We start from the raw sequence: 26,796 nt of genomic DNA, 5'->3' as shown, positions 1-26,796 counted from the left end.
GCCCAGGAGCACGTTGCGGGAGGTGGGGTCCCTGAGCCTGCGAAGTCAGGGAGCTGGGCCTCCAGAGACAGCCTCTCCTTGGCCACCTCACGGGCGCCATCCTTTACAGCTCGCATAGGGCTTCCACGCCTCTTGTCCAAGTTACACGAGCCCCGATGTGAAGATGAAGAAAGTGAGGCTCAGGGGCCAAGAGGCTTCTCGCAGGACAGAGACTTGCACAGCAGAGCTCTGCTCCCTCCAGGGCCCCCCCAGCGGTGTGTGCCCCCATCTCTGGACGCCATGGCAGTGGCTGGGATTCTCAGGAGCCCCCTCTCTTGACCCCTGACCCTCCTGGCCACTGCCTCACGTCTTCGCTGTCCACACCCCTTGTCCCACCTCCTCACCGCCCTTTTCTCCAAAACCCTGCGCCGGGCTGGCTGGCCTCCAGTTCCTTGCTCGGGCACAGCAAGGCCTCCGCACCCTTTGGGATGCAGTTCCTTCAGGACCGGCTCCGGGAAGGGCCCCCCCCCCCATAAGGTCCCTCCATGGGTCGCTTGACCCCCTCCCCACCTCCCCGGGTTCACTGGTTTGAACCTGAGCAAACGTCTGCAAAACCGTGGGCTCCTTGAAGGCGGTGGGCTCGGGGTGCAGCAGGAGGTATTGGTATGCTTCCAGGAGCACACCCCTGACGCGTGCGTGCTGCCAGAGCACGTGGAGCAGCACGGATAACCCACCCGCCAAGGCAATGCCAACGGCAGACCCTGACACCAAGCGCCAGGCCCGCCAACCTCCTTACACCTGCCCTCACCACCGAGTTCACGTCACCCTTTGCTGGGCACCATGACCCTCGGGGACCCTCACTTCACCCTTTGCTGGGCACTACCCTTCTCTTCATTCTACCACCAAGGAGACAGTGGTGCCCAAAGTGAAAGCACCTGCCGAACACGGCCCAGGGAGGGAGGTGAGATTCAGAGTTGGGAGCACCTGTTAGGGCACGCTGCAGTCGCGTTGGGCTCTGAGGGCACGTGGAGGTGAGCCAGCCTGTCTCCTGTCCCCAGGAGTCCCTGAAGCCACCGACAGAGTGAGAACCAGCGCTCGGGGGAGGGAGAGAGAAGGAGCACAAGGGCCATGGCAGCGGCCGGGGCTCTGGGGTTTTGTGTGGAGGCTCAGTAGTGGGAGGGGTGCGGGACGGGTGCGGGAGGGTGCAGGTGAGAGCTGCGCTGAGAGCTAGAGCCGTGGGCCCGGTGGGGGCTGGGGGAGAAGGAGCCGGAACGCCCCAGGGGCGTGCCTGCCAAGGGCGTGAGCATAGCCTTCCCCAGTCCGGGCTGGAAGTGTTTGCACAGGGCAGAGTGGGGCAGGTCCCATCCTGTGGGAACGGTCCCTCCTCCTTGCCCTTCCTCCTGGGACCAGCCCCACCCTCCCCTCTCCACCTGGGCCGCTGGGGTCTCCCTGGCCCCCCTCCAGGCCCGTCCCTGCCAGGGCCCTGGGCGGGTGTGGGGGGAGTCACCCGGAAGTGGACTACCCCCCCCTCAAGGAAAAGGGATTGTCATCCTTGTCCCAGCGTGATCTTGGCTGAGGCCCCTTCCTCGCTGGGCCTCAGTTTCCTCCTTATCGCAACAGCGGGGGTGGACCTGTGCTCTCCGGTATGGGAACTGGGCTGGCTGCTCAGAGTCGCCCAGGGAATTTGCTGCAAATACAGATCCTTCAGGCCCCACCCTCAGGGCCTAGGAAACGGGGCTGGCCAGGCTCCAGGCGGCCGGACTCGGTTTGGGAATCCTGCGTCACGCGCCCCCACCCCGCCAGGTTCCCACGGTCCCACTTGGAGCTGGAAGGTCCAGTTATCGGCAGGCCCCACCCCGGCCTTCCCGCTTCCCCCTCCCGCTCCCCTGACTCAGCCAGGTCAATATTGACCAGCGGCCCCTCCCGGCCTGACTCCCATCCCCCCAGGCCCCGAAGCTCCCTGAGACCCTGCCCTTGGATCCGCAGAGTCAAGGTCAAAGCCAGGCTCGGGGGCCTAGAGGATTTTATTCCTGTTCCACTCCCCCCCAACCCCATCCCCCTCCCTGCTCACTGGGGAACCGTCAGGGTCCCTCCTTGTGAACCCCATCCCCCACGAGGGCGCAGGCCCTGAGTCTGCCCTGGAGCAGCCGTGCCCCCTGTAGCCTCCATGGCAGGGTCCCTGGCCAAAGGCTGAACGGGGCGGGCGGGGGCAGAGAGCTCCCCCCTGCTGCCCCCAGGACACCAGTGCGGGGCCTGTGCTTCCTGTCCCACTCACTCCTCTTACTGAAGGGGACACTGTCCAGCCTGCCAGTCACCTCCCATGGAGCCAGGAGTTGCCAGAAAGCCCTGGACCCCTGTGTGGGGCTCCAAGGCCCCCACCTCCGCCCTCCTTCCCACCGGGCGGATCAGAGGCAGGCGCTGCGCCTGTCCCTTTGTCTCTACAAGGGACGCACCATGCTTGATGCTAAGCACGCGGATCTTTTTAAAACAATACGCATCCAGCAGCTGTGTTACCTCATTTACTCCCTGGTCAGGGGACTGTTACTCCCCTCCGCTGACATCTGAGGACGTCTGGGCGCAGCGAGGGGAAGGAGACTCAGGTGGCCACACAGCCCGTGAGCGGCGGAGGCCAGCCTGGGCTGACCAGCGGCCCTCCGTCCTCCTGGGCTGCCCCCTGCTGTGATACCTGGAGGGACACAGGTCACAGCCACTTGGGACTTCAGTGGGAAAAGGGTGTTTTTCCCCCAAATAGATGGGGGTGCTGGGGGAGGCTTCCGTGTGGCCCGAGGGGGCGGGCTGCTGCTCCGTCCTGGGGGAGGAGGGCAGGCGGCAGGAAGTCGGGCGGACAAGGAGCAGGGGTGCTGACCAGGGCTCCGCGGGCGGGAGGCGGCCCTGGACGCCCTTCCAGGGCAGGCCCAGCGTCAGGCCCCAGAGGGAGTGGCCTGGGGCTCAAGGAGCCAAACTTTCCATGAGCCACCACCTAAAAATGAGTCTGGAGAACAGTGTCCCCTGCAGATGCAGGGTCACGTGGAATTCGGAGGGGCTGGGACAGTCTTAACTCCTCCCTGGCTGTCCCCAGAGCGCCCAAGAAACTGCTTTCCGATGGATGCTGCAGCGGGCAAAGCTGTGCACTGGCACTGTGGGTCCCCAGGGCTGGGAAGGGCAGAGCCAGGAAGGACCCCAGGTCGTCAGGCGCCCTGCTGCCACCCCCAGCTCTGGGCCGTCCAAGGAGCGTGACATGGGGGCCTGACTGCGTGGAGAGGAAACGGTTGTCTCAGTGAGAGCCTGCGCCAGCTGGGCTGGCTTCTCAGAACTCGGCAGCCGTGGGGCCAAGCCAGAAACCCCGGGAGTCCGTCCCTGGGAGTGTGGGGAGGGGCGGGATGGAGAGCGCGGAGGCAGGACCTGAACAGATGGGTAGGATCCCAGTGGGTGAACAGGGGAGACAGTGTCAGGGAGCCGGGGCTGTGGAGCTGACCCAGGCTGGGGGGTGGGGGGGCACAGCGCCAAACCCTGGAGGAAGCAGGTTGCCTGCTGACCCTCCGCGACCTTGGCGATGGGCTGCCCCGATGGTGAGGCCAGGCTCTCTCCCTCCTCTGCCCCAGCCCCGCCCCAGTGGCGCTCAGGTGTCACCCAGGAAAACGCCTTTGCTGAGTCCCAGAACAGGCATGGCCCCCCGTGCAGGCCTGCACCCCCCCAGCCAGGCACACACCCCGCCTCCAGGGCCCCTGGTTCGGGGTTCAGGAACACAGTGGCCAGGACAGGAGGCAGAGCGCCGAGTAGGGATGCCGACTTCTGCCCTGGGCCAGCCTCGCCCTGGACCCTGAGCAGGGCCAGCCTCTGACTGCTCAGCCCCTGGTCGGCCAAGCACCTGTCCTGAATGGAGCGGCCACAGGAGGCCCCTGTGAGTCCCGCAGTTGTCCATCTTCTGAGTCACCTGCCCACACTTAAGAGTGGGCACTGTGCCTCTTCCCTTAAAGCACCATATCTGGCAAGCTGGACCCACGCTGCTGAGGGCGGCTCCCCCCCAAGAGAGACGCGCCTTCTCGGGCTCACCGCAGTCCCCACCACGCCCTCTTGTCTCCCCAGCACGCACTAGGGGTCAGTTGCCACTTTGCTGGCTGGGGTTCCCTGCCCGGCCCTGAGGGTGGCAGCTGCTGGGACGTTCTCGGGGTCCAGGCTGGGTGCTACTCTGGGCAGGGCTGGTGTCTCCTGCCAGGTGCCAGCTATGCTTCGGGATCCCTCCCGCCACACCTGGGCCCGGCTGGGCTGGGGCAGGGGCAGGGGACCTGGGAGGGGTTCGTGGGGAGGCAGCCTGGGCAGCTGCAGCTGGTGTGGTGGGAAAGGCTGTGGGAGCAGCGGAAATGGGAAAAGCAGGACAGACTGGAGGACAGTCCAGGAAGCACAGCCCAGGGACAGGGCACTGAGGCCGGGGGCGAAGCTGGCAGGGTCCAAGGACACCAGGAACCCGCCGGTCACAGACTCGGGATCTGGGAGAATTGCCTAGACTCTTGGGATCCCCCGGCTCTGACCCTCGGGACACAGGCTTAGAGCCAGGAGGCTGGGCGAGGAGAACCCAGGCCCTTCTGAGCCAGAGCCTCAGCCCAGGAGCGCCTTCCCAGCAAGAGGCAGCCTCGGCCGGGGGCTCGGTGGACCAGGTGGAGCCTGCCGCCAGGTGGGGTGCGTGTGGGAAGAAGCTCCTGGAATTGGGAAGGCCTTTCTTGCATCCTCTGCAAATCAGCAAACCCATCTCGCTTCCCTCACCTAGAGCCCCCAGCCAAGCGTGGTGGGGTGGGGGGCGGGAGGGGGAACTTGATTAATATGCAAAATAGGTGTCGGCCCTTCCTCTCCACCCCACTCAAAGCCTGCAAACACCTGGGCCTGCATCTGAAAGGTCCCAGGGCCTTTTATATTGGCAGGTCCTACAAGAAGCGGGCGGGAGCGCCGGGAAATCCGCCCAGCCTGGGAACTCGTGGCTCCTCCCGGTCCTGGGCTTTGAGCTCCGGCTGCAGCTGCAGGTAAGGCCAGGGAAGAGCTGGGCGGGCGGGAGGACAGCCAGGCCGGGGAAGGAGACTTCGGGCTGCCCTGGCCTGGCCCCAGCTCGCCCGGCTGACCCTGAGCCAGTCCCCTCCCTCGCAGGGCCTCGGTTTGCCCATGTGTATAATGGGAGACTAGGTGGGCCCCAAGCCTTCCCCAGTGTCTTTACCGGCCTTCCTGGGCCCCAGCCGCCCCAGTGCCGGGGAGGAAGCCAGGCGGGCCAGACAGGAGGCAGCTGAGCCTCAGCTTCCTTATCTAATGGGAGCCAGAAAGCCCCGCGGCCCCTCGTGGCTCTCAGTGCTAAGCAGACGAGGTAGGGAAGGGGACTTCACTGGCGTTTATTCACAATAAGACGACAGAGCACAGATGGGCTGGGGAGACCAGGAGAGGGCCCGGTACAGAGGCTGCCCCAGGGGAGCAGGCTGCTCGTGCCCACCTCCCCTCTGGACGGCACGGGGTCCAGCGAGGGAAGCTGTGGGCCCCCTGCTTTCTGTCCCCACCCGACACCCAGGCTCAGGCCCCAGCCCTCGGGGCGGCCCTCTGCAGGCCTCCCGTCTCCACCCCGGGCCCTCCCTCTGTTCCACGCGGCACACTGACCCAGGACGCGCTGTCTAAAGCACGTGATCTCGCACGTGCCTGGCTCTCTCCCCGACCGTCTCCAGCCCGCGGGAGCCCTGCTGGAGCCGGTACCACCTCTCCTCCCCACTCTCCCTGCTCCCTGCCCTTGGACTCGCCCAGGCCGCCTCCTGACCCCAGGGGCGGAGAAGGCAGCGAGGTTCTGACCCCTGCACCTTGGCTGGGTCAGCGCCTTGGCCGGAGGCCGGCCCACCCTGCCCTCCGCGTCCTTTCTCCAGTTCGCCCACCGTCCAGGCCCTCGGGAAGCCTGTCAGCACACGGGCATCTTTCTCTCACCGGGGCTGCGGACCCTGTGGGCCTCGTGACAGCCCAAGTGCCCGCGCCCAGCTCAAGATTCCGGCTTTGTCAACGCGTATGGGAGGGGCTCCCCAGAAGGAGGAGGGGGCTGGGCCCGGAGGAGAGCCCAGGGCTGGAACCAGCTGCCCCGTGAGAAAGGGAGCTGCCTGGCCAGGGGACCTGGGGTCTGGTCCCCTCTGCCACGTAACTGGGGGGGCGAGTGCCCCCCAGTGTCAGTCTGTCCGTCTGTGAAGGAGGCCTGGGCTGGGGTAGACAGAGGTTCCAGGAGAGGCGGGGGCCCCAAAGAGGGACGTGCTCTGGGGAGCCGCATCGCCGTGGCCACCGCCCACAGCCTCGGGCCCCTGGGGACCCCGGCGGGCGCGCAGCTACCCCCAGGGGCCGGCGGGGCCTGCGGTCCGCGGAGCTCCGGCCTCACATCCTGGACTCCTCCTCCTCCTCCTCGGCGATCTCGCGGTCCACCTCGAGGGCCGTGTTCTCGAAGCTGGTGACGCCTCCGTACCTGCGCATGCGCACCATCAGGGCCCTGGGCGACTGGCTCCCGGCCAGCGTGGCCACGTACATGCCCGTCCGGTTCTCCTCCAGCGACGGGCCCCAGTCCATGGCCGGCCGGCTGGCCTGCTGGAGCCGCTGTGCGGACAAGCACAGCCGTGAGCACCCGGGCCGCCACGGGCTTCTGGGGGCCGGGCGCCGGCAGAACCCCCAACGCTCTGCCCTCCCGGCCGCTCCGTCCCCCCAGGAGTGAGTCCCAGGCCTGGAGAGCCTGGCCCTGCCCCTCGCCAGCTGGGGGGCCTTCGGGCCCAGACTCTAAGTTGGGGCGTCTGTCCCTTGGGCATCTGATGTCTTCAAAGGGGACACACTCAGCAGGGGCCAGGAGCAGGGTCGGCCCCAGGCAGTGGGGGCTGCTGTTATGGTTACGGGCAGCCAGTCCAGGGGTTGACACTGGGTCCCTCCCCGGTAAATGCTGAGCCCTAAAGAGCTGGGCGCTTTGGGGAGAACGCTGTGCCCCGGGAGGGCGGGATGGGCCCGCGTCCCACCTTCCCCCTTGGCGTCTCCAGGGAAGGGGAACTAAGACGATGACGAAGCCCGGCCACTCGCAGGTTCCGCGCCCCTCAAACCACCTTCCCAAAGCCCTCCGCTTGCCCTGCCAGGGAGGCTCTTGGCGAAGGAACACAGTGACGCCAAGAGGGGCCCCGGGCAGTGGCTCTCAGGGGCGGGGAGTGTGTGATGCCCAGGGCCCAGCGCAGCTCCGCACTCAGCACGTGATGCCCATTGAAATGCATCGGGAGCTCAGACACCCGCCAAAGGCCCGTAGTCCCACTCGGAATGGGGTCCAAGGGGCTCGCCTTGCCTCCACCTCCGGGCCCCCGTCTGTCTACGGCATCCTGGCTTCTGCCTTTCTCTCTCCACCAGCTCTGATGCTGTCTCGCTGACGGCCCTGCCGGACTCAGACACACCAGCCCCTCCTGCCCCAGGACCTTTGCGCTGATGGTCCTTCTGCCCGAATGCGCTCCAGGTAGGCATCCAAACCAATCACCTTGGCCATTTGGTCAGATCTCTGTCGCCTCCTCGGAGAGGTCACCCTGGTCAGCCTGGCGGGGACCTGTCCAGTACCCTCACTCTGACCTGTTATTAAGCATTGTACTTAGCACTACCGCCGTGCATTTACTGGCTTATTGTCTGTCTCCTGCATGAAAATACAAGCTCCCTGAGGGCAAGGATGCAGACTGTACCAGCTGAACCCTGGTGCCTCAAGCAAGGTTCCTCAACCGCAGAGCGCAACTGACTGGCCTGAAGGGGCCCGGCATGGAGCTGTTCTGCCCACCGAGAGGGCTGAGCAGGGTCCCTCACCTCTAGGTGCCAGGAGTGTCCCCCCGCTTCCCTCTCAGGACAGTCACATGTCTCCAAACATTGCACATGTCCTCTGAGGGCAAAATCACCCTGATTTTGAGCGAAGGACCCCTGGCTTAGAACTGAGTGCTCGTTGGCTCACAGTTCTGGGCTAAGTAGGGGCTTGTTTAATCCTCACAGCATCCCTGTGAGAGGAGTGTTATCTGTAGGGGTATTATTATACCTCCATCTCCACAGATATTTTCTGAAAATAAGGTTCAGAGATGTTAATTAAGTTAGCCAAGGTCACACAGTGGGGAAATCGTGGTCCTGGCATTTGAACCCCGGCAGGCTTAGCCCCATCCTGAAGTTTAAAAAGACTCTGCTTTGGGAGTTCCTGTTGTGGCTCAGCAGTAGCAAACCCGACGGGGGGCCATGAGGATGCGGGTTTGACCTCTGACGTCACTTAGTGTGTAAGGACCTGGTGTTGCCGTGAGCCATGGTGTAGGTCACAGATGTGGCTCGGATCTGGTGTGGCTGCGGCTGTGGCTGTGGTGCAAGCTGGCAGCTGTAGCTCTGATGCGACCCCTGGCCTGGGAACCTCCTTAGGCCATAGGTGTGGCCCCAAAAAGCAGAGAAACCACCGCCTCCGCTTTCTGCCTCTCGCAGGACAGCTACGCAGCTGCGTCGACAAGCTTTTCTCCTTCTCGTAGAAACCCTATCGGCTGGTGTCACTGTCTTCTTCTTTTTTTTTTTTTTTTTTTAGGGGAAAAAGCAAACACGATCCCCCACGACCACAGACGATGCAGGCGAGGTTCCCACGTCTGGGGAGACCGCAGGCTCAGCACATCTGGAGCAATGGACGAGCCCCACCCTGGGAGAGCCGCCTTCGTGATCGTGGGCTCTCCTCTGCCAGGTAAGTGTCACTGTCCTCATTTTTTTCTGAGGGGGCGAGAAGGGGGGTGCGGCCCCGTGGCATGTGGTAGTTCCTGGGAGCAAACCCAGCCACTGCAGTGACAGTGCCGGGTCCTTAACGCTCTGAGTCCCAAGAGCACTCCTCCCTGTCCTCAGTTTAAGGGCAGAGGGGTGCAGTCACTCGCTTAGGGTCTCAAAGCCCGCAGGCGGCAGACCCAGGACTCCTGTCCCAGTGTGTCACGCTGGGAACCCTATCCCGAGGTGACACTCCTGAGCTGGACAGTGACACCTCTGCGGGCTCACCAGTCCTCCCCCGACAAGCCGCCCCCTCCTCCTGGCTGTGGGCCGTGGCAGCAGGACAGGAGGGAAGCAAAGCAGGGCTCTCCCTGGGCAACCCCTCCCCCTCCCTCTGCAGACACCAGGCTCTGGCTGGGGCACAAGGTTCCTGTAGCAGCAGGTGGGCTCCAGAGGCTGAAAAGGGAAGGGGGAGGGTTGCCGCGAGTCACGTAACAGATGTGGCGTGGTGGCTGAATGCCAGGACTCGTCTGTGGCCTGTGCCCTGTGACCACAAAGCCCTGCTGCCAGGGAGGGGCTCCTCCAGGAGCTGGAAGGTGGGCTGGGTCAGTGGAGGAGCGGGCAGGGGCCGCACTGGGGGGGGCACATGAGGTTTGATTTGTAGCTGATCATGTGACTTTTCCCACCCTTGTCAATGTCAAGCTCCCTGACAGGGCGAGCACTTAGCTCCCGGGAAGCAGAGGAAGGCCCAGCGAGGGCCCAGCGACCTCTAATAGAGAGGGAGGGAGGGAGTGTGTGTGTGTGTGTGTGTGTCCCAGGCAGCAGAGGAGGGCCCAGCGTCCTCTGATGGAGCGCGCGCGCAGTCTCTGGCCCTCGCAGGCTCACTCAGCTCCGTGCTTCATGACAACCCCTTGCCACCCCAGGACTCTGCACTCGGGGCCCCAGAAGTGGAGGGTTCCGTGTGCAGAGGGCGCCCGGAGGCTCAGAGGGAGGCAGGCTCTCCAGGGGCCGCAGGGCATCTCAGCAAGTCACCCAGGGTCCCCCCTCCCCTCTTCCGAGCCGGCACATCCCGGGCCAGGTGGCCTGCACGCCGCACGCTTTCTGGGTCTCTCCCAAAGCCCTGGCTGTGGGCAGGGCTCCTGTCATAGGAGGAGGGCGACAGCCCCTCCCCAACCCCGGGGTCCCTCGGTGTTGCCGCTGGCCACCAGTGTTCAAGTCCTGACCTCTGCCTGACCCCCATGGGATCTTGGGCAAGTCCTTTGTCCTTTCCGGTTCCCCCGAGACATGTGGGCACCGGCCACTGGTCATTGGAGTGTGCTGCCACCCCGGAGGCCACAGGGCAGGACTCGAGCCCCGGAGCCCCCTCCCCAGAGGCTACAGGGCAAGGCTCGAACCCCAGAGCCTGCTGTAGCCCAAGCAGATCCGAGCCGACTCATAGCTCAGACTCATGGTGAGGGAAAAACGGGCTCCTCCCAGTTGAGAGACTCCTGCAGGCCCTGGAGGAGGTGTTGGTGCGAAGGTCTCCAGCTCTGGGGGGGGGGGGGGGGGCGCAGGGCGGCGCTGCGGGCGGACTCACCTCCCAGAGCGAGCCCTCCTCTCGCAGCACAGCCACCAGCATGCCCGCTGGGATCAGGAGGCAGGACAGCAGGCCCATGAGGATGCCCAGCAGCTCCGCCCAGGCCGGGAAGCGGTAGCTGCCGTACTCCGAGGGCTGGTACTTGACGATGCTGTAGACCAGCAGGGCCTGCGGGCAGGGAGCTCCCAGCATCAGCGGGGGCCTCGGGCAGGCCCCGGACTGGGGAGAGCCAGGTCTGGGCTCCCTTAAAGCCCAGGGCCACCCCAAGGCCTGAGGGCGCCCCGCCCAGAGCCACCCCGTCTCTGACGTTGGCCAGTCCCAGGCCGGCCAGAGCCCGAGACGGCCCATCTCTGCAGACTCTGCTGTCCTGGCAGAGACAGCCCGGCTCTGAAGCACCCTCATTCCTGAAGTGGCCTATCCCGGGGCCGTCCCAACGCCAAGGCCAAGAAGCTCAGCCTCGAGACCCCAGTCCTAAGGCCCTGAGGCCAACCACATGCAGGGCCAGGCTGCAGAGACTGAGCACACCAGGGGCAGGGGAGTGGATCCGGTGCCCGCCCAGCCCTCAGCCCCGACAGAGCCCCCCTCGGGGCCCGGGCAGCCCTACCACACGGAGGTGCCCGGGCGGGCCCCGCCCCCCGCCCCCCGCCCTCTGCCCTCCGCCCCCGCCCCCCGCCCTCTGCCCTCCGCCCCCGCCCTCGGCCCCGAGCCAGCAGCGCTCCCTCCCGCCCCCAGTTACCAGGAGCGTGGCCGGGGACAGGAACAGCCAGCAGGCCCTAAAGTAGAGGCCCGGCTTGAAGCCCAGCATCATGTGGATGTCCCGGCAGAACCTCTGGATGCCTGCGCGGGGGAGGGCGAGAGTGGCCCACCCGCCGGCCCGCCTCCACCCCGGCTGCCCCCCACCCCCGGACACCGTGGCCCTGGGACCAGGGACCCAGGGCAGACGGCCGCCCTCCCTCCCGGCCTCTCACCGTACACCCGCGTGACCGCCAGGCACGTGGTGACCACCACCACCATCAGCCCGAAGCTGGCGCTGTAGTCGTCCAGGAGCACCAGCCAGTACATGCCCCCCTGGAAGACAGGCGACGCGGCTCGGGGTCCCCTCGGCCCAGCCTCGCTCCCCGAGGCCACCCCTCCTCCAGGCAGGAAGGGAGCAGCCAGGCCAGTGAGGAGGGGGCGATGCTGACCAGGTGACGGCCGCCAGGCCTCTGGCGCATCATCGGAGGTGAGTCTCACCACCCGCTCGCACGGAGACCCCGTGTCATCACGGGGAAGACAGGGGCGCGGGCGCGAGGCCGCTTGTCCTGGCAAGGCTGGAGCCCGGGTCTTTCAGGCTCCAGAGCCAGGCCTTTGGGTTATGGGTCAAGCGGCCCCTTGGGGAAGAGGGCTCGGGCGCTCGGGGCGCTGCAGGTGTCTGCCCGGCCCTGCCCACCCGCCGCCCACCCGCCCTGCGCGCCACTCACGTCGGTGGTGAGCACCAGCCCCATCAGGTACATGGCCACGCAGACGAGCCCCGAGAACACAGCCTTCTTGGGCCGCAGGTAGTACGGGAACTCATCCGTCACCGCCGTCACGATGGTCTCCAGGAAGGCAAACTGGGGAGCGGGCGTCAGAGCTCTGCCCCAGCCGCACACGGATACACACGCTGATGACACACACAGCACGGGCGAATCCCACGGAGACGCGCACGATACGCAGCCACGCATCCCACACAGAGACACACGCGGACAGCAGCGTCACGTGCACGCAGGGGCTCAGACACGCGCACGAGACACACCCCCTGGCAAGCACCAGCTCACCTGGCTGTCCAGGCCGAGCGTGAGCAGCATGAAAAGAAGAGAAAGGACCAGAAGGGCGAGAGGGGCAGCATGGTCATGGCCTGTGGGTAGACGACGAAGGCCAGGCCAGGGCCTGGGCCCAGGGCACCGGGTCAGCCGCCGGGGGTGAGAGGGACCCCCCCCTCGCACACGCAGTCACTTACACGCCCCAGGGCACACCCGTTCGGCCAAACCCAGAGGCGTACACGCACTGCTCGCTTCCGACACTTTCTTAAGTCCCAGGACACAGGCCAGCACCTCGTGGGTGCCGCAGAACCACAGGCTGATGGGACAAATGGATGCACCACAAGCACACGAGGGAGCACGAGACCCCAGGCAGGACCTCGTCTGAAGACGCTCCTGCACACAATCATTTGCACAAACAGTTCCAGGCACACACATCCTCCGGTCCACATCCTTGAGGCCCTTGCACGATGTCTCAGTCAGGATGTGACTCATCGGGACACACACGTTCCTAAGACGTGACCTAACGGACAATCCCCTCCAGAAAGCCACCTCCCTCCAGGCCCATGCTGACACACACTCATGCGCACACCCAGCCTTTTGCACGTGGACACCCAGACGGCAGCTAAAACAGGTGCGTCTGTGTGTGCACCACACCCACACCCCCTACCCCTCACCGCCTCACTGGTCCAGCCCAGCCGCCCGCCCCCGCCACCAGCGCCGGGCAGCCACATACCTGCTTTGGCCACTTGGTCCACGGGCACCCCCAGCTCCTGAGACATGTAGCCCAGCACGGAGAAGATGGCAAAACCGGCCAGGATGCTGGTGACGGCGTTGCCCAGAGTGACGATGAAGGTGTCCCTGGCGGGAGAGGTCCAGGCGCAGCCGCAGGCCGGCGTGAGCGGGTCCCGCCCCCATCCCCGAGGCCCCGCCCCGCTCGCCCCGCCCCCCGCCGGGGGTCGGGGCGGGAGGCAGACTGACCTGTAGATGTTCTGGTGGAATGTGTTGTAGGAGGCAAAGGTGAGGAGCCCCCCGAAGCCCACGCCCAGGGAGTAGAAGATCTGAAGAGCGGCTTCTACCCACACCTGTCGGGGGGCAGGGGCGGCCGGCACATCTGGCTGCGCGTCCGGAGGCCCAGGCGGCAGGTGCCGGGATGCTGCGCCGCTGAGCCCGGCACTTACACTGTGGGGCCCGGGCAAGTCCCCTCCCCGCCTGGGCCTCAGAGCCCCCATCTGGATCTAGACGGCGCTCTCTAAGCTTGGTCCGGTTCTGAGGGAATCGTCCGTAGATGCCCGCCGACAGCGAGCCCCTGTTAGCCCCTTCACTCCCTCCCTGGAGTCGGAGGGACCTGGGTTGGAGTCCCCGCTCCACCACTTGCTGGCTGTGGAGCTCAGGCAAAGCCACGCGACCTCTCTGGGCCTCGGGGCCCTCGTCAGTACCGAGGGCACAGAACAGCAGCCCCGCCCACGGGTGGCGGTAAGGACTGCTCACGAGCACACATGCTAAGTGCTGAGCAGCGGGGTCAGGGAGTCACCCATGAGCAAACAAGGGGGACAGCTGCCCCTCCCACTGTTTCCGTTATTATTACTAATGGCCCCTTGGGGGTTGGAGTCAGACAGATCTGGGCGGGAGCCCTGACCCTGCCAGTGCCCAGCCGGCTGACCTGAAGCTGGTCCCTAACTCTTTGGGGCTCGGTTTCTCCAGCTGGGAAGTTTTTGGGAGAATCACCTCCAGCTCATGGGATGGTGAATCACACTCCGGGAAAAGACCCTCAGGGCCACGCGGGGTCGCCGGGGCGGGGGCTCCGCACGCGGGGCTGCCTCCCCCCCCCCCGCCCTCCCCCACACCCGGCCTCCAGGCCTCACCTTGGAGGCCAACAGGTGGTGGAACTGGGGCGTGAGGTAGAACTGGATGCCCTTCCAGGCCCCGGGAGCGTGACTCCGCGGACCAGCAGCATGAGCAGGATGAGGTAGGGGAACGTGGCCGTGAAATACACCACCTGAGACACAGGGCGGAGGGGCCACTTGTCCCCCGCTCCTCCCACAAACCCCGCTGACCAACTGCCCTTGCCCCGCCTCCGGGGAGCCCGAGCTGGGGACAGCCACCCTCCGTGAAGCCCCCCCCCCGCCCCACAGCATCCCGTCAGCAAGGCGCCCTCCCGCTTCCCAAGGCCGCCCCCACCCCGCACCCTCTCCAGCTCCATTGCGCCCTGGTCCGGGTCGCCCGCAAACCCAGCCCGCCTGGTCATCAGACATGGGACATGCCCACGCTCCCCTCTGCCCCCCCACCGCCTGTCCCCCAACCCCCAGCCTCGCCCTCCCACAGACACCAAGTCTCAAGCTCCTCGCTGCCTTGGCTGGTGCTGCGATGACCCCCTCCTGGCTTTCTGACTGGTCTCGCCACTAGCTTTCTAGTCTTTGTGCCAATGGCCCTCTTCCTCGTGGGCAGATCTCTCAGTGCTTCGCAGAGGGACCACGTCTAACTTATAAATAATCGAGGAAACCACTCAGAAGGCTTCCAGGTCCTTCTGAGGTTTATGGCCTTCCTGCCTCTCACAAGCTGAAGTCACTATCTGTGGCTTTGACCTCCCAGCACCTAGCTGGCCTTCTTCAGATAACAGCCAGCCTGTGCCACCTGGGGCTGACTCCATCCCCAGCTCCAGAGGCAGGCACGTGACCCAGGCCCAGCCAAGAACTCCTGTCCACAGTGACTGGTTCGGGGGTGGGACCAAGACCCAGTCTACCCACTGAGACTCAGTTCTAGGATTTCTGAAACTCGGGGCAAGGGGAACCCTTCATTAAGTCGGTGAGATACAACCCTAGCCCTGCTAGGGGCAACCTCATGAAGCATGAAGCCCGAGAAGCATGCCAATCTAGAGGAAAGCACTGCTGAGAACCAAGAGAATGACATTCTGGTAACTCCAACTGAAGCCCTAGATCCAGCCATGCCTGAAGCAGACACTCTGGACCTCCCAGTTCAGTGTGACACCTGGGTTCTAGTCCTTGCATTTCAAAGGGCCCTGATTCATACCCATCCTCCAGGCATTCAACAAGCACGTGCTGCGCTTCTTCCAAGGGTCAAGCGCTGGGTAAGGGCACAAACTCGAACAACAGGCCCCCTGCCCTTGGCACACTTCTAGTCTTGAGAACCAGCCTAGCCACCATCCAGCCTCACTGCCACGCCTTCCTCCAGGCAGTGCCTGCCTCCCCGCCTCCCAGCTGAAGTCCATTCATCCTCTCAGGCTCAGTCCATGCCCCACCTCCTCCAGGAAGCCCTCGCCCTTGCCGGCCTCTCAGGCCCCTGCTTCACCTTGCCCGAGGACTTCACGCCCTTGAGGATACAGAGAAACACGATGACCCAGGCGAGCAGCAGGCAGAGGCAGAGGTTCCAGCGGATCTGCCCCGGGCTGCCGATGCCCCGGCTGCCTTGGATGTGGAGAACATAGCGGCTGTGGAGACAAGGTATGAGTGTCCTCTGGTCACAGACGTGGAGTAAAGCTGTGGCCAGCCTGCCAGGCTATATGCCCGTCTCGGTCTGCGTTCTCTCCGTCCTTCTCTGACCAGCTCTGCACCCAGGAGGTGGACCCCTACACACCCACCCCCAGGCAGCCTTCCTCTCCGGGCTCCATGGGGGACTGGCGAGTGGGAGGCCACGGCAGATGGGACCTGGGTTGCGGTGTTTGCATGTACACGCGCTTATACACCACACGCATGTGCTCACACATGCACACGCTCCATACGGGGTCTAGCTGTGGCTGCCTCTTCTGCAGCACAGCTCTGCGGGCAGCCCTCCCTCCGATGCCTGAAGTCCCGGTGCCGGGAACTCTGGGCGCTCCACTCCTCCCTGGCTTGGGGTGGGGTGGGGGGTGTGGGGGGTGCTGCCACGCCTCTGGCTGGTCCCCTTCCATGTGAAGTTCCTCCACTAGCCCCCTACAGGGAGGCCTTGCGAGAGGGCCATCTGCTTCCTGCCTGCTCCCCAACTGATGCAGTGGGCCAGTGGCGTTGCCATGGAGGCCCCTGGCAGCTGCCAGTGACCGTGTCATGTTCTTTGGCTTTTCATCGCAGGCCCACGCCCGTCCCTCCCCGGGTCAGACGTACCCCTCAGCAGGTGCAGGCACTTTGGATGGACTCTGAATGGACAAACGGATGAACCGTGTGTCAGGAGTGTGGGGGGGAGAGCAAAACGTGTCCAGCCCTGGGGCTGGTTTTGGGGGGAACATCCCTAAGAGCAGCCTTTCACAGGTAAAGGGTTGGGGGACCTCATCTGTGTCCTCTGGCTAGAGAATGGTCCCTACCTGGGGACAAGGCTACTCGGGAATGCTCTGGTCCTGCCTCTGCCAGGCAGCCCTGAGCCGCCTCTGGGCCTTGTTTTCTCAGCAGTCAAGTGGGGCTCTGGGTGGGCCAGTGGGCGGCAAGGTCCTTCTGACACCCGCCGTTCACCGGGTCGCGGTGTGCCTGGCACCGTGGCCAGGAGCTTACCTGCCATACCTCGGTACTTGGCATGGCCGTGCCCTCCTCTGCCAGGCTTCTCCCTCCCGCCAGACGGACCCGAGTGCTCCCTACTCTCTAGGACCGTGGCCTCTACTAAGTGCTCCCCCCGCTAGTACTGTTGGTGCTCAATAAACGCTGATGGAAAGAACGACTGACGGACGACCTCCTATGAGAGGGGGACTCAGTCCCCCTTGGACAGAGGAGGAGACGAGGCGCCCAGCGGCGACGCCTGCTGTTGCCCTCAGCATCAGCGCGGTCGGCTAGCATTTATTGAGCACCGCGTGTCCCCCGGGCCGGGCGGCACAGTCCACAGGCCTTCTTTCCTCTAATGCTCACGCTGTTCAAATGTCCCGCCCTCGTCCAAGATAAAGCTCCGCAGCCTGATGACCTGGCCCGGGTCACACAGCTGCTCGGGGGAGTCCCCCGCCCCCAGCGCTGAGCTCGACCTTGCCGGGGGCCCCGCACGTCCCTGCCCTCGGACCCTCCCCGACGGCTGCGCGGCCGCGGGGCCCGACCTCCAGTACTCCTCGCTGGGGCTAACGGTGCTGCTGAGGTTGAGGGCCAGGGCCCCGTTGCCGTCCTTGGGGCCGCGGTGCTCCCGGCAGAGGGCCGTGTTCCACCAGTTGCCGCAGTGCTCCCAGGGCAGGCTGCTGGCGAGGGAGGCCAGGAGGTAGAAGAGCACGTAGGCGATGATCATGTTGTAGTAGACGGCCACCAGCCCCACGATGAGCAGCATGGCCGCGCCGGCACCTGCGCGGAGGGGCTGCCCTCAGGCCGGAGTGCCCGCTCCGGGTCCCCTCCCTCTCGGCCGGAGGGCGGGGCGGGCGCCCCCCCCTCCCCGGCTGCGTCCTCACCTTTGAAGAGGGGGCTGATCTTCCAGACGGCCAGCGGCCCCAGGCTGGAGAACTGGCCCAGGGACAGCTCGAGGAAGAAGAGGGGGATCCCGCAGACGGCCAGCATGAAGAAGTAGGGCACGAGGAAGGCGCCTGCCAGGAGGAGGGGGTCAGGCCCCGGCAGCCCCGCTCAGGTGGCCTCGGCCCGGGCCCCGCAGGACCATCCTGGCAGGCCAGGAGGCCACCGAGGGCCAAGGGGTCAGGCCAGGGGAGGGGGGGCTCCCTCACGTCCACGGCCCCAGGGCCCAGACCAGGGCCGGGCTCAGCGCAGACACCGCGACCGAGTGGACGAATGAACGGATGAAGGAGAGAATGCCTGCCCAAGAGAGGGCAAACCCTCGGGGGGGAACGGGCGCCCTTGGGAGCCGGGCTCCCGGTTACCTGCCCCTCCCCCGGCGCCCTCCGGAAGCTGTGGCTGCCGCCTGCCGTCACGCGGGCCCAGCGTCCCGTCCCCTTGTCTTCTCTTATCGGCCGCCAGCCCCCTTACGGCACTGCCCACCCGTGTCGGGCTCTGGAGGGGCTGCCGGTCCCACCAGCCAGCCCCTGCCCACCTCCTCCTGGGCACACGTCCCAAGCCAGGCTGGTGAGACACCTGACCCCCGATGCTCGACAGACTCCTTCAGAGAGAGCAGCTCTGGGGAGGAGGTCAGTCTGCAGTCGTCCGCGGCCTCCCCGGACCCGCCTGCAAGGAGGGAGTGGGGCCCCCGGGGGGACGAGATCCGGCCCCGAGAGAGAAAAAGCAGCTGGAACCAGGGAGAGGAGGGCAGAGAAGTGGGGCGGCCGTGGCTTCCTGCTCATCCCAGTTCATCTCATTCTCTCCTGGCTTCATTCTGTTTTACCTGGATGTCGTGTCCCTGCCAAAACCTGCATTTCTGGCAGGAGTTGGGGAGAGACGGGAGGAGACCCAGGAGCAGGGCGAGCGCAGGGCTGGAGGCGCGAGTCTGGCTGGCTCTGGAGAAGCGAGCACAGGGCTGGCGGGCTGGGTCACCACCGTGACCTGGGGCCGGGAACCTGGCCTCTCCACGCCCCTCTGCCTCAGCAAGACCCAGCCAGGCGCTTGTCATCAGGCCGAATGGGACAGAGGTGGAGAGAGCACCGGGCAAGGGCCAGGCAGGTGCTGAGTGTTAAGGCACCTGGAACGGCCGGCACGTGACGGAGCAGCGGGGGAGGGAACTCGAGGGGGAGGAGAGGGTGTCTGCAGCCTGAGTGGAAGGAGCCGAGGGAGGAAGTTCCGTGGAAGATTCCAGAGCGGGAATGAGGCTCGAGGGAGCTTCTGGAAGAGGTGAGGAGGGGGAGGTGGAACTACCGAGAGCGCGGGGACCACCGACAAGAACGAACGGCCCTTCAGCACGGAGCAGAGGCGGCCCCTCCGCCCGTCGCAGGGCCCAGGAGGTGCCACAGCTCCTGGGGAGGATCCATGGTGAGGGCTTGGGCCACGGGAAGGGACGAGGCAGGCCGAGTGCCCTCCTTCGAGCCCCACGTCACCACTTTCAACTAACGCAGCCAGGGGCACATAGGAGGCGGCGGCCAGGGCCGCGCGAAAGCTCAGCCCGCCCCCGCCTTGGCCCACGGGCCCAGACGGCCCAGAGCAGGGCAGCAGGCGCCCACCTCCTCCGTTGGTGTAGGCCCGGTACGGGAAACGCCAGACGTTGCCCAGGCCCACGCAGTAGCCGATGCAGGACAGCAGGAAGTCCAGCTTGCCCGTCCAGTTGCCCCGGTCTGCGGCGAAGTCCACGTCCAGGTCGACATCGCCCTGGTCACTGGGGGTCAGCAGGTCTGGGGTGATGGGCTGCCGGTACGAGAGACCAAGGGGTGAGGGGAAGAGGAGGCCAGGCCGGACCTGGGGCCCCCACCCCCCAAAAACAAAACAAGCGTATGGTGTCAAACAGGGCTAAATGCAAACAGCTGTGATGCTTCAGAAAATCACCTGCTGTCACCTGGGCTGACAGGTGAAGAGGCAGGAGCTTGTCAAGATCTCAGGTGAAGGCGGACTTAGGAGATAGCGGGGCGGCCCGGGTGCTAAGAAAGCGCCTTGATCTCGGTCGGGCTGACGCAGAGGTCAAATCAAGGGATGGTCTTATTTTGCTTTTTAGGTTTTTTGTTTTGTTTTGTTTGTTTTTTTTTTTTTTGTTTTTTGCTTTTTTAGGGCCACCCTGGTGGCATAGGGAAGTTTCCAGGCTGGGGGTCACATTGGAGCAACAGCTGCCGGCCTACACCACAGCCACAGCCACAGCAACGCCAGAGCTGAGCCGCGTCTGCCACCCACACCACAGCTCATGGCAACGCGGGATCCTTAACCCACCAGGGGAGGCCAGGGTTCAAACTCACATCCTCATGGATACCCATTGGGTTCTTCACCCGCTGAGCCACGACGGAACCCCAGGGATGGCCCTGTTTTGACGCTGCTGGTATCGATGACTGTCCCTGGGGCCCTTCCAATGCACCAAGCGCTCCCTCTGCGCCCGCCGCCCTACACGCTTCCCTCCCACTGCCGGATCCACTCCCAAAGGGTCCCTAAGCGCGCGCGCTCCCCTCGGGGAGACTGAGGCTCAAAGCGCCATCCCGACGCACCCACAGCATTTTTTTTTTTTTTTTCCACAAGACTGATCATTGGGAGAAGGCGGTTTCCCGCCCGGAGCGTCCTGATCCCAGAGCCCAGGGCCTCGACCACCAGGGCTGCAGTTCCACCACTCCGTTCTGGGGACCATCTTTTAAGAGACACAGGCAGTTTGAAGCAGGTGCACAGCGCGGGTGGCCAGACCAGAGGGGGTTTAGGGATAGCGGTTACAGGACGAGAGGAAGAAGCCGGGCTCTTAGCACAGAAAGAAGGGGACGTGGAGGGTGCGTGGGCCCCGGGCTTAGCTTCGGGTCATTTGGCGCAAGGAGGCCTCCTGAGGACGGCGCGTTTGACTTCACAACACGGGAAGAGGCCACCAAGGCCCGGATCTGCTGTCCCAGAGAGTCGTGGTCTTCCGGTCCCTGGAGGAGCCCGCGGTCCCCAAGGCCCCCTCTCATGACTTAAGGCGGGGGGGAGGACGGCCCCTGGGTGATCTCCCTTCAGGCTGGGGCCGGAGCTGGGAGCCCGTCCAGCTGCTTGGAGATGCAAGTTAGGCATCCACGAGCTGTCGGGCCTCAGGGCCCAGAAGGGAGTCCAAAGCCACCGGGGTGACTGTGGGAAATTCAGACAACTGTTCCGGGAGTGACTCCAGGAATAGGGCAGCAGAGGGGGTGGCTGTGCCTTTCCTGCTGGCCCCTGAAAGCCACGTCGCACGGCGGAGGGCTCTTTACCAAATAACGTTCATGCTTTTCAGAGAGAAGAAGGAACAGGCCTGCTTCCTGCCGAGGGACGGCGTGGGGAAGCAGCGATTCTGCAGGACTGCGAGTCAGGAGACGGTGAGGTGCACCCCAGGTCTGTTCCAATTCACTGTGCAGTTTTAGGAAATATTCTTCGGAGCTGCACTTGCCCCAACTGGACACTGAAGGGACTGCCTAGAGCACGGGTTTGCAAAAACACACCCCTTGCAATGTTCGTAGGTGTTTGGTGGAACAAAGGAGCCTTAAATCAAAAGAGTTTGGGAAAAGCTGCGTTATCACCAGCTAAAACAGGTTTCTTTGCCGCAGGACTTCTCAGATCCTTTAATGAACCATCATGCACTGTGACTCTCCAAATAGGGACTAGAACAGTCTCTAGTTCTGTTTACAAAGAGGGTTTCCAGGAGCTGGCGCGCCGGGCTGGGTAGAGTGGGTGGATATGCAGGTCTGGATGATCTTGAGCTAAGAGTCTCCAGGCTCTGATGTTCCGTGAGACAAGCTTCCCCCAGACGCCTTCACCGCAGCGGCCGAGGACAGGGTCTGGGCTGAGCACAGAGACGCGACACGGAGCCACCACGCACGTGTTTTAACCTCTGAGGTTGCCCTTGCTGGCACCAGCCCAAGTAGGTCACTACACACGAAGCAGGTGGGGACAGAGAGCAAACTTCTCTGGGACGTTTCTGTCCGAGCGTGAAGTGTCACGTGTCACGGGACGGGCAGTGTCTGCGGGCTGCGCTGACAGGGTTGGGCCAGTGCGCTCGGGGGCAGAAATGTAACAGCATGGGGTTGACGCTCGGTGACAACGACAACCACGGTGGGGATCCTGCCCGAGGCGGTGGTGATGGGGCAGCCTGGCGTGATCATGAGCGGCAGGGACAATGACCAAGACCATGAAAAAGCTGCTTTTCCAGTAAGTGGGCTCCCAGGGTTGAAACAAGCATGTGGCTGGCGGTGCTTCTGCTGTGATCCCAGACGGGCTGGGGTGAGGGCGGCAGCTCCCAGACCCGTCGAAACCCACCCCTTCCCTCTGGTGCCCCTTTGCCAAGGCTCCCTCTCTAGCTGGGTGAACTTCAGCCCTCTGGAGCCACTGCCTCCCAGGGGAACTCTGAGAGGGAGGTGGGAGCAGCCTGTTGACACTGGCCCCCGGTATTGGGTGGGGAGGCAGGCCTGTCACCCTGTGACACACTCCCCCCCCCCGCCGGTTCAGGCCAACTGGCAGGGGGGCCCAATAATGAGGTTCCTCTGATCCCTCCGAGAAGCTGCTGCCCTTTCTCTGTGCACAGAGCGGTCCTGGCTCTCTGTTTCCATGGCAACAAGAGTTCCAAGAGCAGGATGCTGCCAGCTCTTCCGTTCCCCTCCTCCCCCAATCAGAGAGAAGCCTCCTCCTGCTCTGGGGACAAGGCAGGGGTCCTCCAAAGCTGAGCCAATCCAAAGCCCACCTGGAGCCCCCAACCCCGCCCCCCACCTCCTGAGTAAATCCCAGGAGGCTGGCACGGAGAGGATGAAATGAATGGAGAGACACAGGAAAGCTGCCAAGTCACCGGGCAGGCTTGGAAGCTTAATGAGGTGCTTCGCACTTGTGCCCGAGGGTGAGGCTCGACACCCCGATCCCTGCGCCACACCCAGAGTCACGGAACGCACCCCCTTTCAGGGCCCAGCAGGTGCGGGTCCCAGCAGCAGCACGGCTGGGAGAGGTAGGATGCCCAAGCCCAAGCTCTCGTACCTTCTTCAGGATGAGAGGGACAATTGGAATCGAGTCTGACTTGATCATTGTGCAGGTGACAAAGGTGACTTTCAAAGAGGGAAGGGGACAGCCCAAGGTCAAACAGGGCAGAGCCAAACCGGGGCTCAGACCCCGACGCCCAGTCCCACGCTCGTCTCTGAACAACGCTGCTCCTTTGCGGTACCCGGGTCTTTCTCACCTCCTGCCCCCTCTCCTACAGCCCAAGGGAGGGGACCCTGAGGCCAGGGGGCCCCATCCCTGCCCTGTTGGTCCTCGGCGGCTCAGCCCACCTTCAGGAAAGCAATAAGCCGTACCCCTCTGGGCCTCAGTTTCTCTGTCTATAAACTGGGGATAATGAGACCTAGGCCCCAGGATGGTTGGACAATGACAAGAGGCACCCCATGGCTATTTGCATAATGAGAGGCCTGTGCCCCTGAGGGGCGGGGGCTCTTGTGGGAAGGGACAGGACGGGGGAGAAAGTAATGCCGAAGAGAACAGGGGCCGGACTCAAGAAGACCCAAAAGACCCACACATGACTGCAGGTCACTCATGTCATCGAATAAAAAGGACCCACTTATCTCAGCTGCCCAAGGGCAGAGCTTGAGTGAGTGTGTGATGGGGCTGGAGGGGGCGGGGGCCTCTGGGGGGAGGGATGGTCAACACCACCAGCCGCTGTTTGTTCAGGGCACCCCCCCCCCAGGACAGTGAGGCTGCTGCCCTGAGGATGGGCAGGCCATGGTCTGGGTTAGAGAATGGACTTGCCCACTCATAGGGTACGTGGCATCTGCAGAAACAGCACCCAGGAGTTCTGACTCCTTGGTTTAGACTTTTAAGGCAAAGGCTGGAAGACTTCTCCCAAGAATCTCCCTCTCCCGGCACAGGCAACTTGCTGAGAGGTCCAGCCCCACAGGCCAGACATGTGGAGGGGCCGAGGTCTGCCCCCGGCCCCCGCGAGCGCTGCGCTTCGGGAACACAGACTCCTGTCCTACCAGCTCCACCTCCGCCCCTGGGATCGCCCATTTCCTCCCTTCTTGCCTTTGCCCTCTTTGTGCCCCGCCGCTGCCTGGGGGCCTTAGCCGGGAAGCCAAGCCAGGAGAAAGAAAGGGCGGGGCGAAGCAGGTGCTGGGGGTGGGGGGTGGGGAAGCGCGGTCAGGAAACCAGGGCGCTCTGCTGGCTGGCAGAAGTCGCGTCCAGTGCCGCGGGCACGGATGAGGACCTGGTTCAAGCCCCCACCCGCAGCAGGCCCCTGCAAGGCTGTCTCGGCTCTCAAAGTGGCCGTGGGGAGCAGGGAGGGACAGGTGCCTGGCCCCAGCGCCCCTACCTGGCATCTCCTGCGGCTCCCGACACCTGTTCGCAGAACCTGCCCAGAGAACCTGGGTCGCCATCACCCTGCGTCCCGCCCCCACGTGGAAGGCCCCCGCGACCCGCGCGGCCGAGACCCCGCCCCTCCCTGCCAGCTGCGGTCCCCCGAGCCCCGAGCCCCAGCCGGGCAGACTAGGGGAGCCCTCCAGTCCTCTAAGGGGGCTGGAAGGCGGGCGGCCGCCGCACCCCGCCCTCGGGGCCCCCGCCCTCGTGCCCCACCTTGCGGAGATGAGCTCCCTGGAGCTTCTTCATCCTGGAGGGCGGGCTGCAGGCGCCTCCCGGCTGGGCTTTTCCTGAGCTCAGAGAGCGGGGATGCGGCTGCCGGCGACTCCCGCGCACCGGCTGGGGGGCCGCGGGCGCAGGCGCTGCCGCCTTCCGTCGGCGGCGGGCGTGGGGCGCGGGCCGGGCGCTGCGAACGCCCTGCCTCTCCCTGCGCAGCGCCCCAGGCTGGGTGGGGGGTGCACGGCTGCGCCCGCCTAGACGCCCAGACAGACCGGCTGACGGACTGACAGGGCGGGGGGGGTGCGCCCCCGCACGCAGAGCTGCCGATTGGAGGGGCCGGAGCGCGTGGGGAGGGGGGGTCCGCGCCGGAAACCCTCAGAGATCTAGAGGCCTCCGCCACCGTCTCCTGCGTGACCTTGGGCAAGTCACCTGCTCCCTGTGGGCCTCCCTTTCCCCAGCTGGGCAGTGAGGGAGCCGGCCATGCACGTGGGCGCTCACAGCCCTGCCTTGGGTTCCGGCACCCGGGTGGCCTCTCTTTGCTGTGTGACTCCGCCCACATTTCATTTCCGAACCCCTCTGTGCTGCGGCTTCTGTATCTGGAAAATGGGGGCACGTATCTTAACCGCCCTTTCAAGGACGGGAGGAATCCAGGGAGATTGTGCAGAGAAAAGATTCAGCACAGGGCCTGGCACGTGCTAGGGGCTCAGTTAATGGGTCCATGGGTCACTGTGGGTGGTCCACTCCTGCCACCAAATGAACAGCCACTCTCCCAGCATTTATTCAATCATCCAACCAACCAGTGTTTAAGGAGCGCCCAACGTGTGCCAGAGCCTGGGCTAGGTCTTAGTTCCTCAACACAGGGACCCAGAGAAGATGTGATGAAACTAACGCACAGAGAGGGTAAGTTTCTGGCCCAAGGTCACAGAGCTAGGAGGGACACCAGTGATGGAGGCCGGCCTGATGCGCATCCCAGGCTATGAATGGTGCAGACCAAGCCTCTTTTCCTTGGGATGAAAGCAAAGCCTGGAAGCCTGGGTGAGGGGAAGGGACAGGGCAGATGCCGCCGAGCTAGCGGGACAGGACGTGACAGCGCACGAGCACCCGGGCTCCTTTCTACCAGCACAACGGCCTTGGTGTGATTTCGCATCCAGCAAGCGGGCCACCGGCCAGTGTGGGCCCGGCTGAGCCCATGCAGTGTTGCGAGGCTCCCCTGAGCCCATGCTAGGCTGGGAACTATTAGCCAGAGTGATCGTATGCATTGGTTTGTGGAACATGCGAGTGGACCTGGCGTATCCATCACCAGTCCTGCTCCTTTCCCTCTCAAAAGGGTCCCAGTTCAGACACTCAGAGGGTCGCCGGACCAGCAGCCGACACTGGGAGGCCTTTGGGGAGAGTGAGGTTAGGTGTCAGCTGCCTCTCCCATCCCTGCAGCAGGAGGCAGGAAGGGTTTCAGTCAGAGCCTAGGCTTGGCTAAAGGGCCTGGCCAGGTCCCAGGCCCCCCCCTCCCCAGGCCCCACCTAGCTGCTCCTTCCCTTAAGCCTGGCCTCGTGGGCCAGGCAGGGGCTCTCAGATCCAAGAGGGAGGAGCCCCTTGGCCTTGAACGTGGAGGGAAGAGGCATCCACTGCGCCCTTCCTTGTGCATCGCATGAGCTCACATCCAGCATCGAAAGTTTATTTTATTTTATTTTAATTTTTTTTGCCTTTTTAGCTATTTCTTGGGCCGCTCCCGCAGCATATGGAGGTTCCCAGGCTAGGGATCTGAGCCGCGTCTGCAACCTACACCACAGCTCACGGCAACGCCAGATTGTTAACCCACTAAGCAAGGGCAGGGACCGAACCTGCAACCTCATGGTTCCTAGTCGGATTCTTTAACCACTGCGCCACGACAGGAACTCCGAAAGTTTAGTTCTTTGCAACTGCGTGGAAGACAAGTCTGTGATTCCCATTGGATCCGAGGACATTGTCTTGCAGAGTGAAGTTGTGTGCCCGACATGGTGTGGGCTCTCCGGCTTGGAGATCAAGCCACAGGGCCATGGGCGGGGCCTGGGGAGAGGCCTAACCAGGCAGGACCCACCCCTCCCCACCAGTGGCTGTCCCCACCCCTCTTCCAGGGCCCAAGGCAGCTTTGCTGAGCCACTCACTCCCATTGGCTGGGAGGGTTTAGCAGATGCTGCGGAGGCCTGGAGAGCCAGGGCAGCAGGGAGCAGGGCTCAGGAGCCCTGAGGCCTGGCCTGGGAAGGGGCAGGGACAGCACTGGGACTTCAGCCTTTCTCGAACAAACATGTCATGTCACGGGGTGCCCACTGAACTCAGCAGCAGGCACTGGGGCTGAGACTGCAAATGGGTCTCTGCCGTGCCTCTCAGATGGGGAAACTGAGGCCAGAGGAGGCAGAACTTGCAAAGTCACTCTGTGAAATGGAGGCGGGGTGAAGCCTGGGATCCAGGAGTCTGATCCCACCCGGGCTCTGCCGTCCTCTCCGCCATCAGCACAGCCCTCGTTGGACTGGTCTGTACCTGGTTTCTAGAAGACACTGTCCACGTGAATCCGTGTCCCCCCCGCGTCCCCAGTTTTCTGATCACACGCTTGGCAATTGCTGATTCCACCATCCTCTCGCCCCCATCCCGGAGGAAGCCGGGGTACCACTTGGCAAAAGAACTGCTCAGGAACCCAAACCCAAACCCAGTAAATCCTCAGTCTCTCTCCCCACCCCCCCTCCCCGTTCTCTTCATTTCTCCT

The 26,796-nt window shown here is 64.3% G+C and overlaps 1 protein-coding gene and 2 long non-coding RNA genes across 5 annotated transcripts; 2 read left to right on the top strand and 1 right to left on the bottom strand.

Annotated features, from left to right (window-relative positions):
* Nucleotides 4,287-12,069, top strand: LOC102162290. Of its 3 annotated transcripts, XR_001305428.2 has the most exons (5): nt 4,287-4,651; nt 4,871-4,994; nt 7,357-7,459; nt 8,540-8,689; nt 11,012-11,094. It is a non-coding gene; the product is annotated as an uncharacterized LOC102162290 (long non-coding RNA). The 3 variants fall into 3 exon arrangements; XR_002342025.1 differs by lacking the exon at nt 11,012-11,094 and adding an exon at nt 11,818-12,069 and having other exon boundaries at nt 4,287-4,994; XR_002342024.1 differs by having other exon boundaries at nt 4,287-4,994.
* Nucleotides 5,331-25,772, bottom strand: SLC6A7 (solute carrier family 6 member 7). The gene is given in 16 exon segments (XM_003124097.6): nt 5,331-6,573; nt 10,280-10,447; nt 11,016-11,116; nt 11,248-11,347; nt 11,740-11,871; nt 12,076-12,110; nt 12,113-12,187; nt 12,794-12,918; nt 13,039-13,142; nt 13,923-13,990; nt 13,993-14,056; nt 15,367-15,505; nt 17,063-17,297; nt 17,402-17,533; nt 19,049-19,229; nt 24,057-25,772. Coding segments are annotated over 16 exon segments (1,908 nt in total). The 5' UTR covers nt 24,090-25,772; the 3' UTR covers nt 5,331-6,357.
* On the top strand, nt 18,281-23,057 carry LOC110259540. Its single transcript, XR_002342023.1, has 3 exons — nt 18,281-18,722; nt 20,043-20,178; nt 20,752-23,057. It is a non-coding gene; the product is annotated as an uncharacterized LOC110259540 (long non-coding RNA).

Source organism: Sus scrofa, chromosome 2 (genome assembly GCF_000003025.6).
Source record: "Sus scrofa isolate TJ Tabasco breed Duroc chromosome 2, Sscrofa11.1, whole genome shotgun sequence".
NCBI lineage: Eukaryota > Metazoa > Chordata > Mammalia > Artiodactyla > Suidae > Sus > Sus scrofa.
This window is presented reverse-complemented; position numbering and strand designations above follow the sequence as displayed.